The following is a 12,493-nucleotide window of genomic DNA, read 5'->3' as shown; positions in this document are numbered from 1 at the left end:
TTCTAGACTGAGTCTGGCAGGAGTGGCGCAGAGGGAGGAGCCCGTGCACACTATTGATTTCTTAAAGTGTCCAAGGCTCCTAGTGGACCCATCTTATACCCATGGTACTAATGTGGACCCCAGTATCCTCTACGGACTATGAGAAAAGGATTTACTTAATTAAAATCCTGTTTTTTCTGATAGCTCAATGTACACAAACTTTGTTTAATACACAAAGTTATTAAAAATATTGTATTAAATGACCTTCAGGCTGTGTGTTTAAGATGTATATGAAAAATTCATGAATTGTGTATATGTACACAAACTTTGCTTAATGCACAAAGTTACTAAAAATATTGTCTAAAATTACCTTCAAGCTGTGTGTATAAGGTCTATATTAAACATAAATGCATTCTGTGCTTAGACTTGGGTCCCATCGCCATGATATCTTATTCTGGTAAGCAATTATTGCAAAATACGGAAAAATCCAATATCCAAAATACTTCTGGTCCCGAGCATTTGGGATATGGGATAGTCAACCTGTATAGCAGTTTCTGATATTTTGAACATGATACCAAATTTGTAGGTACACATTATAGAGATTCGATATTTATGGGTTATTAATGTTTATTAAGTATATAGATGTTGTATTTTCATTGTTTTAAATCCTTAATTGGTTAGAATTTAAAATACTATGGGGCCAATGTATCAACGGTTTTTAGCTATTTAAAACTTGTTGCTTATGATAAATGGTGCTTCAGTCAATCTGCTACTAACTGTCTTGTGGGGCAGTTAGGAGCGGATTGGCCGGAGCACCATCTATCTATCTATCATATGCAGTGAGTTTTAAATAGCTAATACTCGTTGATAAATGGGCCCCTTTATGTGAACAGAATGAATGTTACTAGCAGTGCAGCTGTGTGTCATTGGGCCTGATTCGGGCTGTGGATTATTTATTTTTATTTTTTTTGGTTCTTCCATGCGTCTTAAGGATGATTCTCCAGAAAATGAACATAAAGTCCTGTGCATCACACGCTTTTATTTTTATTTTTTTTCCTTTTAAACTGGTTTGTTAAGAAATTGTTCTTATATGAAAACTTTGTTGCAATGCCTTACCCTGTTACTTAAGACCCACTAAAATCTTGGTATTTTGGAGAAGTATGTTTTAATTTGTGTAGTAATAATAATAATTTTATTTATATAGCTCCCTTTCCCCAATAGGACTCATTGTGTAGCTGTCCCGTGCATCACTGAAAATAGCCCTTAAGTTGTACTGCGCATGCGTCCAGATTCTTTACTCACAGAATCAGAGTCGCAGTTGAATTTTTTGGAAAATGTATTGGGCGTTCCTTGGAGGTGACAGGGAAATGGCTTAACGGTCGCACAGAGATGGTTTATCTTAGAGGCGTGTGATGGGAATGTTATTGAGAGTGGTTGTATACAGAAGTGCAGAATAGCTCATATAGGAGGCCATATTTATACAGGTTTAGTATCCCATATCCAAATATTCCAAAATACAGAATTTTTTGAGTGAGACTGCGATAGTGAAACCTTTGTTTTCTGATGGCTCAATGTACACAAACTTTGTTTAGCGCACAAAATTATTCAAAATATTGTATTAAATGACCTTCAGGCTGTGTGTATAAGGTGTATATGAAACATAACTGCATTCTGTTCTTAGACTTGGGTCCCATCACCATGATATCTCATTATGGTATGTAGTTATTCCAAAATACGGAAAAATCCGATATCCAAAATACTTCTGGTTCAATCATTTTGGATATGGGATACTCAACCTGTATAGAGAATCTGCACCTGCCATAGGGCAAGTGCAAGTTTCTATAATGTGACTGATGGTGCATGTAAAGACGCCCCAAACGGTATTTCAGGGTCTGAAGATGCTCAAAGTGGATGCCTCAGTCCATTCACATGCAGATGCATGGATGTACATAAGATAAGGTCTTGTAGCAGTATTTGCATAAAATCACAGAAGCAATATTGGCAAAAGATGCACACATGGACGCTGCAGTATACAATCGACTCAGGCCCATAGTGCAGAACTTTGGGATTGTGCTTTATTGAAACAGAGACTCATCCACTCATCATGTAATTCCAATAATGATGTCACTGAGATTTCCTGTAAGTGTGGTTATTTCACTGGCTGCATAAAATACATGTTTCCTCATACATTTAGCCGCAGGGCCATCAGGGCATGTGCAACTCTGCTAACGTTGGGGCATCTTGTTTTGCTGAAAATGTGTCTTATTCGCAAAGCAATACGACTAGGGTGTACCAGGAGACTGCTGATTAATTTGATACGTGACACTTGTATATTTGTGTGTGACCGAGTCTGCATATGGAGCACAATGAAACATACATTGGAAAAATGCTGTGGCTGCTACATTGTAGTACTTCGTATACAGATTCAGAGACACAGTTGCACACAGCTATACAAGTGTCATATGTCAAATTAATCAGCACAGTCACCTGGTGTGCCCTAGCCACATTGTGTTGAGACTAAAACTCATTTTAGACACCCAACGCTGGAGGATTCTCATGCGAAATGGCGTGCCAAGAAGGGCAGTAATGATGTATGAGGACACTTCTGTATTTTCTGTAATAGTGCACTGTTTGGGTATCTATAATCTGTAGTTAAACAATTACCAGCTGTTGTACTGAAACCAGGGGCTGATCATCACTGTCTGGCTCCAGGACAGGGTCCAAAAAAGTGCCCCAAAAGTGCACAGAATACTGGCGCTACTGTACATCCAACTAAGTAAATAACTGCAGCATGCCTCATAAATTATATTTGGACACACAGATGTACACCAGGGAAAGGCACTGTAGCAGCATTAGCATAAAGTCACAGATGCAACTGCAGCAAAACATGCAAGGAAAGCATCTGCAACCCTTGCATGACATCATCTGTCCGGATGCAAAGCTGCTCCTTATGTTTTTATTTTTATATAAATACAGTTTTAATGTTTTTTTCACAAGTATACAAGTAAGTAACAGGGTAAGGTAATGAGCGACAAAAATGTAGTAGAAGACACCAGGAAAGTAACACAAAAGGTAAGGAGGGGGAGGGTACTAGAGCAGGTGAATTAGCAATCTGACCTTCAAAAAAATATCTTTGTGCTATCAGTTCCAGTGGACAAAAAAGTGGAATGTAACAGCAATGTGTATAGAGAGAGACTTAAGGGGGGCACTCACGGAGCAATATTCTATGCAATCTGACTAGATTGCTTAGAATTTGAGCATTATCGCTCAATGTGTACCCCCTACAGCGATAGCGATGTGCAGCCCCGCGCATCGCTATTGCTGGTGCTAGGTTGGCCTTCCGTGCCTGGGCACTAAATATAGACCCTCGCCAGTATAATTATGTAGATTTGAGCGGGACTGAAGCGTGCCGGTGAGGGTGCGTGGCTTAGCCCTCACAGCTTTGACCAGCGCCATTATTTCTTCACAGAAGCTGCAGAGACGCTGGCCCTGACCTCCACACTGCTGCACAAGTGACAGGGTGTAAAACAGGGAGGGAGGGGGGGGGGGGGGGCGGCGGCACAGTAGATTTGGTGCTATTATCATTATTATAAAAGCGCTAGCAGGTCTGAGGCATTGTATGTAAAGTCTCAGTACCGGGTTGGGCACTGGGTTGTGAGCTGGCAAACTCCCTCTGTGTCTTTCTAACAGGCGTTGCTGTGGGTCTGTCAACTATAGCCCAGTGTGATTGTAGGTGTCGGTACGTGTGTGTCGACATGTCTGAGGCTGAGTGCTCTTCCCAGGAGGAAGCCGGAGTGGGGACAGAAAAGGAGGTGGGAGTGACCCTGTCGGCACCGCCGACTACTGAGTGGGTAAATATGTTGAGTGTTTTGAATGCAAATGTGGCTCGGTTGACTAAGAGATTAGATAAATCAGAGTCTAAGAACCAGACATAGAGGAAATCCATGGAAGATGCATTGTCACAAGCTCAGACCCCTTCGGGGTCACAGAAACTTCAGTACATGATTGTGGCGATAAATGACGTATTACATATCACAGAGGACCCTGCCGTTTCTGATACTAGGGCCTGTATGTTTAAAGGAAAAATGCCTGAGGTAACGTTTCCTCCCTCTCATGAACTGAACACTCTTTTTGAAAAGGCTTGGGAAAATCCTGACAAGAAGGTACAGGTTCGCAAAAGAATTCCAGTGGCATATCCGTTCCCCTCGGGGGGGACAGGGGAAAGTGGGAGTCAACCCCCACAGTGGACAAAGCTCTATCGCGTCTGTCCAAGAAGGTGGCCCTTCCGTCTCCGGACACGGCAGCCCTAAAGGATCCTGTGGATCGTAAGCAGGAAAATACACTTAAATCCATTTATCTCACTACAGGTTCGCTACTCAGGCCTGCCGTTGCTTCGGCATGGCTGAGTAGCACTATTGAAAAATGGGCAGATAACTTGTCATCTGAGATAGATACCCTGGACAGGGATAACAAGCTTTTGACTCTGGCTCATATCAGGGACGCTGTAGCATATTTAAAAGAAGCTGCAAGGGATATTGGCATTTTGGGATCAAGGGCCAATGCCATGGCTGTCTCTGCTAGAAGGGCAATGTGGATTCATCAATGGAATGCTGACTCAAAGAAGGCTATGGAGTCTCTACCGTTTAACGGTAGTGTCTTGTTTGGTGACGGCCTCACTGACCTGGTATCTACGGCTACCGCAGGTAAGTCGTCGTTTTTACCTTATGTTCCGGCGCAACAAGAGAAAACGCCCCACTATCAGATGCAGTCCTTTCGGCCCAATAAATACAAAAAAGGACGAGGATCCTCCTTCCTTGCTGCAAGAGGAAAGGGAAAAAGGTCACAGGCTGTGGCAAGTTCCCAAGAACAGAAGTCCTCTCCGGCTTCTACCAAATCCACCTCATGATGCTGTTGCTCCTCTGCGGGAGTCCGCACCAGTGGGGGCACGTCTCAAACTCTTCAGACAGGTCTGGGCTTGCTCGCCCCTGGATCCTTGGATATTAGAAATAGTGATCCAAGGGTACAAATTAGAGTTTCAAGACGTGCCCCCTCATCGATTTTTCAAATCGGCCTTGCCAGCTTCTCTTCCAGAAAGGGAGGTGGAATGTGCTGCGATACTAAAGCTGTGTCAAAATCAAGTCAGTGTCATGGTACCCCCGTCACAACAGGTGGAGGGTTTTTATTCGAGTCTCTTCGTGGTACCAAAGCCGGATGGCTCAGTCAGACCGATTCTGAACCTAAAATCTCTCAATTTCTTTCTAAAAAAATTCAAATTCAAGATGGAACCTCTCCGAGCAGTGATCTCCAGTCTGGGGGAAGGGGATTTTATGGTGTCGGTAGACATAAAGGATGCCTACTTACACGTTCCTATATATCCTCCACATCAGGCTTACCTGAGGTTTGCTGTTCAGGATTGTCATTACCAGTTTCAGACGTTGCCGTTTGGTCTGTCCACGGCTCCAAGGATTTTCACCAAAGTTATGGCGGAAATGATGGTTCTCCTGCGCAAGCAGGGAATCACAATTATCCCGTATTTGGACGATCTCCTCATAAAGGCGAGATCCAAGGTGCAATTGCTGAAAAACGTTGCGCTCTCTCTGACGATTCTGCAACAACATGGTTGGCTCCTAAACTTACAAAATCTGTTCCGACGACACGGCTGTCGTTCCTGGGTATGATTCTGGATACAGAATTACAGAGAGTTTTTCTTCCAGTGGAAAAGGCTCTGGAAATACAGAACATGGTAAAACAGATTCTGAAACCGGCAAGAGTGTCGATTCTTCAATGCACTCGGTTGCTGGGGAAGATGGTGGCGGCCTATGAGGCCATTCAGTATAGCAGGTTCCATGCCAGGGTGTTTCAGTGGGACTTGTTGGACAAGTGGTCCGGGTCTCACCTGGACATGCATCGGAAAATATTCCTATCTTCCAGTACCAGGATTTCCCTTCTGTGGTGGCCGCATAGTTCTCACCTTCTGGAGGGACGCAGGTTCAGGATTCAGAATTGGATCCTGGTGACCACAGATGCAAGTCTCTGAGGCTGGGAAGCAGTCACACAGGGGAGAAATTTTCAGGGAAAATGGTCAAACCAGGAAGCTTGTCTGCACATATACATTCTGGAATTAAGGGCCATTTACAACGGCATTCTGTAAGCGGAACATATTCTTCGCAGTCTGCACGTCTTGATTCAGTCACACAACATAACAGCAGTGGTGTTCATAAATCGCCAGGGCGGAACAAAGAGCAGAGCGGCAATGGCCGAGGCCACGAAGGTTCTTCGCTGGGCGGAAATACATGCAAGCGCTCTGTCAGCGGTCTTCATTCCAGGAGTGGACAACTCAGAAGCAGACTTCCTCAGCATACACGATCTCCATCCAGGAGAGTGGGGTCTTCATCAAGAGGTCTTTGCAGAAGTGACAAGTCGTTGGGGAATTCCTCAAATAGACATGATGGCGTCCCGCCTCAACAAGAAACTTCAGAGATATTGTTCCAGGTCAAGGGACCCTCAAGCGGTAGCGGTGGACGCCCTAGTGACACCGTGGGTGTTTCCGTCAATATATGTGTTCCCTCCACTTCCTCTCATTCCAAAAGTGGTAAAGATGATAAGAAGAACAAGGGTTCAGGCGATACTCATTATTCCAGATTGGCCAAGGAGGGCCTGGTATCCAGATTTTCAAGAATTACTCATAGAAGATCCCTGGCCTCTTGCTCTATGGGAGGACCTGTTACAGCAAGTACCGTGCGTGTATCAAGACTTTACGCGGCTGCGTTTGACGGCATGGCGGTTGAACGCCAAATCTTAGCCCGAAAGGGTATTCCCAGTGAAGTCATTCCCGCACTTCTTCAGGCTAGAAAAGAAGTAACGGCAAAGCATTACCACCGGATTTGGAGGAAATATGTGTCTTGGTGTGAATCCAAGAAGGCACCTACAGAAGAATTTCAGCTGGGGCATTTGCTCCATTTTTTGCAAGCAGGTGTGCCCCCTGTGGCACCGTTTAGATCTTAATGTGGTTTTGCCGTTCCTGCAATCTCATTGGTTTGAACCTTTACGTAAGGTTGAACTAAAATTCCTTACTTGGAAAGTAGTCATGTTGTTGGCCTTGGCATCTTGAAGTCTGGTATCTGAGTTGGCGGCTTTGTCTCACAAAAGCCTCTATTTTTCAATCTTCTATGCTGATAGAGCGGAGTTGAGAGCTCGTCATCAATTTCTGCCAAAAGTGGTTTCATCATTTCACGTAAACCAGCCTATTGTGGTCCTGGTGGCTACTGATGCCTTGGCGGATTCGAAGTCTCTCGATGTGGTCAGAGCTTTGAAGATCTATGTCGACAGAACGGCGCAGATTAGGAAAACAGAGGCTCTGTTTGTCCTGTGGGCTCCCAACAAGATTGGGGCTCCTGCATCCAAGCAGACTATTGCATGCTGGATCTGTAATACGATTGAGCAGGCTCATTCTACGGCAGGATTGCCGTTACCGAAATTGGTAAAAGCCCATTGTACCAGAAAGGTTGGCTCATCCTGGGCGGCTGCCCGAGGGGTCTCGGCATTACAGCTTTGTCGAGCTGCTACTTGGTATGGTTCAAACACCTTTGCAAAGTTTTATAAGTTTGATACCCTGGCTGAGTAGGACCTCTTGTTTGGTCAATCGGTGCTGCAGAGTCATCCGCACTCTCCCGCCCGTTCTAGAGCATTGGTATAAACCCCATGGTTCTTGAAGCATCCCCAGCATCCTCCAGGACGTATGAGAAAATATGATTTTAATACCTACCGGTAAATCCTGTTCTCTTAGTCCGTAGAGGATGCTAGGCGCCCGTCCCTGTGCGGACACTATCTGCAGTACTTATTTAATAGTTATTGCTTGTGTTATACAAAGGTTGTGTTTCGGTTATGGTCAGCCTGTTGCTGATTTTGTTCATGCCGTTGACTGGACTTTTTGCTAATGCCATGTTGTACGGCGTGTTTGTGGTGTGAGCTGGTGTGTATCTCACCCTTAGTTTAACAATAAATCCTTTTCCTCGAAATGTCCGTCTCGCTGGGCACAGTTCCTATAACTGGAGTCTGGAGGAGGGGCATAGAGGGAGGAGCCAGTTCACACCCATTTAAAGTCTTAAAGTGCCCATGTCTCCTGCGGATCCCGTCTATACCCTATGGTTCTTGAAGCATACCCAGCATCCTCTACGGACTAAGAGAAAAGGATTTACCGGTAGGTATTAAAATCCTATTATTTTGTTATCTCTTTTACTCCCAACTATGAATCGGTACCAATGGCAGCTATTTGGACAAGATAGTTTGGAGGTAGTATAGACTGTAGAGCAGAGGCAGGTTTTGATGGAGCACTCAAAAGATTGGAGTTTGAGGGAAAGTCTGATCTGGCAAGTAAGGGAGATCCAACTCTTACTTATATATGGCTACGATATTTTGTCTAATTACATGTCCATTTTACTTTGAGCCTGAAATGTAATAAATCTGTAAGCGATATATATATTTTTTTCTTTGATACACAGTTGGCTTCCTGAAGCACAAGTTATCCAGAATGCACTGAACTCTGCTGCTAACAATGTGTATCAGTATGGAAGAGAATGGATCACCAACAAGGTAGCCCTGTAACGTATTGTATGTTCTCTGTGCCATATATACCGATTTGGGGCTAAAACAACCGTGGAAGTGACTTTGCTGGTTCTTATGTAAATTTCATGTTTCACGCTTCTATCTGGGATAGATAATTAAATAGATTTTAATTAATAAAGGTTTCATTTATATTTTGACATCAGATAAAGGCGGAATACTTCAAATTTTTCAACTACCATGTATAAAAGACAAAGAAACTAATACGTTGGCATGAATAAATGATCAAGTAAACAAAACAAAAAAATGAAAGGAATTGTTGGTATCAAGTTGATTTTTGATTTGTTTTTAATTCCTTTTTACATTTTCCTTAAATGGAAGATAGAATTATGCCATCAAAAAAAAAAAAAAAAAAAGTAAATACTGTAGCGCACCTTTTACTTCTATTTACATTTATTGGATAAAGTTAACTGATTTAAGAACTGTGTAACTGATTTGATTTTCCTTTTACATACTGTACATAAATACTCTGGCAGATGCAGAGTTGAACTCAGGTCAGTTTTGCAGACAAATCTTTCTGCAATGGGGTACACTGGGTTCCACAGGAAATAACATTGGGGTGTAGAGTAGGATCTTGATCCAAGGCACCAAGAGGCTAAAAGCTTTGACTTTTCCCAGAATTCATAACGTTGCCTCCTCTATTACCCCACCTCCGTGCACAGGAGCCCAGTTTCTCTTACGTCCTAGAGGATGCTGGGGGTTCACATTAGTACCATGGGGTATAGGTGGGTACACCAGGAGCCATTGGCACTTTAAGAGTTTGAGAGTGTGGGCTGGCTCCTCCCTCTATGCCCCTCCTACCAGACTCAGTTTAGAAAATGTGCCCGGAGGAGCCGGTTACAGCTAGGGGAGCTCTTAGAGCTTCTTTAAAAAAGTTTTTTACAGTTTATTATTTTACAGGGAAGCTGCTGGCAACAGCCTGTCTGCTTCGTGGGACTAAGTGGGGGAGTAGTGTCCGCCCTGCGGGGTCTGAGCCACTATCTCCGCTGACAGGACACTGAGATCCTGAGGGGATCGATCGTTCCCCACCACAGGGGATCGCTCACCCCAGCAGTATGCTGCCACCCTCTTACAGAGCCCTAAGATTGGTGGCGAGTAAGTCACGACCACCCTAGCAAGCGGGGGGTTGGTGTGAAGATGGCGGCAGCAGGGTATGTGTAAAGACTGTATAACCTGTTAAGGTGCACAGTCAGTGCTGGTTGGGGGTTTCCCTTTATCTAGAAAGTGCTGTGTGTGGGTTGGCTCCAATTTCTGTGTCTCTCTTGCCATTCTTGGGGGTGAATCTCTGCCCTCCCCTGTGTGTGTGTACTCCGTCTGTGATCTCCATTAAGCTATGTCCAGGGACTCTGTGTCATATGCTGCAGAGGATATGTCCTCTCAGGATGATTCCATCCCATGTAAGTAGGATTGCACTTTTTTAGCACAGATACTAGCAAGGGAGTCTGAGTGGTTATCCTCTATCAAATCTATGATTTCTCAGATTTTTACTAGGGTTGCACAGAATGAGTCTGCAACTCAGGCTTTACAGAACTCTATGGCAGTCTGGCCCAGTTCTGTTACCTCAGGGCCCCCTGCTGTATATTACCAAAAACGTGCTCTTGCACAGATTATGCAAGAGGACACGGATACCGATTCTGACACTGCGGACGGTGAAGGGGATGTGTTGAGGGGGGCAACATCTCTTGCAAAAGGGGTGCAGTTGATGATAGTGGCCATTAGGTATGTGTTGAATATTACTGATACAACACCTAAGCAGGTTGAGGAGCCTTACTTCACTGAAAATAAGAAAGCCTCGCTAACCTTCCCTGCGTCAAAATAATTAAATGTTATTTTTTAAATAGCTTGGGAAAACCCTGAGAAAAAATCCCAGATCTTTAAAAGGGTCCAGGTGGTGTTTACTTCCCCTCTGGAGGATCGGAAATAATGGCAAAACCCGCCCGTTGTTTACGCCTCAGTATCCAGACTATCAAAAAAGGTGGGTTTACGTGTTCCAGGATCCACCACCTTGAAAAGAGTTGGCTGATCGTAAAATTGATAATACGCTCAAATCCATGTACACTGCTTCAGGGGCAATACTACGTCCCACTATTGTCAGTGCTTTGATTGCCAAAGCTATAGTAAAATGGTCAGGCACGTTACTTAATGATTTGGATACTATGGATAAATCTGATGTTGAATTGTTTCTGCGGAACATTCAGGAATCGGCAGGATTTCTTGTAGAATCCATGAAGGTCCTGGGTACCATGGCTGCAGGAATTTCTTCCATTTCTGTCTCATCTCGTCGAGGACTGTGACTGCGACAGTGTTTTGCCGACGTGGAATCCAGGAGAAGTGTGGAGACCCTACCCTACACAGGTCAGGCTCTCTTTGGGTAAGCGCTAGATGCGTGGATCTTTTTCTTCCCTCAGCTGCACCTGCTATGAAGAAACCCTTTTCTTCAACTGCATCACAGTCCTTTCGGGCTACCAAACCAAGAAAGGCCAGACCGTCCAACACCTTCTTTAGGGAGGACGGCCCAAATCCAAGAAACCTGCTGCTGCGGGTTCCCAGGAACAGAAACCTGCTTCAGGTACGCCGAAGTCTTCCGAATGACGGTGGACTGCGCGCCCCAGAGGTGGGGTCGGTGGGAGCTAGACTCAGGCATTTATGTCACTTCTGGGTGTCGTCCAGCCTGGATCCTTGGGTGCAAGATATTGTGTCCCAGGGGTACAGGCTGGAATTTCAAGATCTCCCTCCTCACTGATTCTTCAAATCAGGCTTGCCAGCTTTGCTGGCAGACAGGACTGTCCTGCAGGCAGCCGTCCAGAAGTTGGTGGGGGCACAGGTTATTGTACCGGTCCCTCCTCATATGCAAAACAAAGGTTACTATTTGAACCTTTTCGTGGTACCGAAACCGGATGGTTCGGTCATGCCCATCCTGAACCTAAAATCGCTAAATCCCTTTTCTCTATCGTCCTAGTGGATGCTGGGGTTCCTGAAAGGACCATGGGGAATAGCGGCTCCGCAGGAGACAGGGCACAAAAAGTAAAGCTTTAGGATCAGGTGGTGTGCACTGGCTCCTCCCCCTATGACCCTCCTCCAAGCCCCAGTTAGATTTTTGTGCCCGGCCGAGAAGGGTGCAATCTAGGTGGCTCTCCTAAAGAGCTGCTTAGAAAAGTTTAGCTTAGGTTTTTTATTTTACAGTGAGTCCTGCTGGCAACAGGATCACTGCAACGAGGGACTTAGGGGAGAAGAAGTGAACTCACCTGCGTGCAGGATGGATTGGCTTCTTTGGCTACTGGATATTAGCTCCAGAGGGACGATCACAGGTACAGCCTGGATGGTCACCGGAGCCTCGCCGCCGGCCCCCTTGCAGATGCTGAAACAAGAAGAAGGTCCAGAATCGGCGGCATGAAGACTCCTCAGTCTTCTTAAGGTAGCGCACAGCACTGCAGCTGTGCGCCATTTCCTCTCAGCACACTTCACACGGCAGTCACTGAGGGTGCAGGGCGCTGGGAGGGGGGCGCCCTGGGAGGCAATGAAAACCTATTTTTGGCTAAAAATACCTCACATATAGCCTCCGGGGGCTATATGGAGATATTTAACCCCTGCCAGAATCCGTTAAGAGCGGGAGACGAGGCCGCCGAAAAAGGGGCGGGGCCTATCTCCTCAGCACACAGCGCCATTTTCCCTCACAGAAAGGCTGGAGGGAAGGCTCCCAGGCTCTCCCCTGCACTGCACTACAGAAACAGGGTTAAAACAGAGAGGGGGGGCACTAATTTGGCGTTAGAAATATATAAAAAAGATGCTATAAGGGAAAACACTTATATAAGGTTGTCCCTATATAATTATAGCGTTTTTGGTGTGTGCTGGCAAACTCTCCCTCTGTCTCTCCAAAGGGCTAGTGGGTCCT

At 45.1% G+C, this 12,493-nt stretch overlaps 1 protein-coding gene across 6 annotated transcripts in view; it reads left to right on the top strand.

Annotated features, from left to right (window-relative positions):
• Positions 1-12,493, top strand: part of TMEM245 (transmembrane protein 245) — an 879,931-nt gene that overhangs the window by 510,571 nt on the left and 356,867 nt on the right. For all 6 annotated transcript variants that reach the window (XM_063922719.1, XM_063922723.1, XM_063922720.1 and 3 more), the window contains exon 9: positions 8,481-8,571. In XM_063922719.1, the coding sequence (XP_063778789.1) occupies positions 8,481-8,571 (91 nt within the window). The remainder of the gene's footprint in view (positions 1-8,480; positions 8,572-12,493) is intronic.

This window comes from Pseudophryne corroboree, chromosome 5, assembly GCF_028390025.1.
Source record: "Pseudophryne corroboree isolate aPseCor3 chromosome 5, aPseCor3.hap2, whole genome shotgun sequence".
In the NCBI taxonomy this organism is placed as follows: Eukaryota; Metazoa; Chordata; class Amphibia; order Anura; family Myobatrachidae; genus Pseudophryne; species Pseudophryne corroboree.
This window is presented reverse-complemented; position numbering and strand designations above follow the sequence as displayed.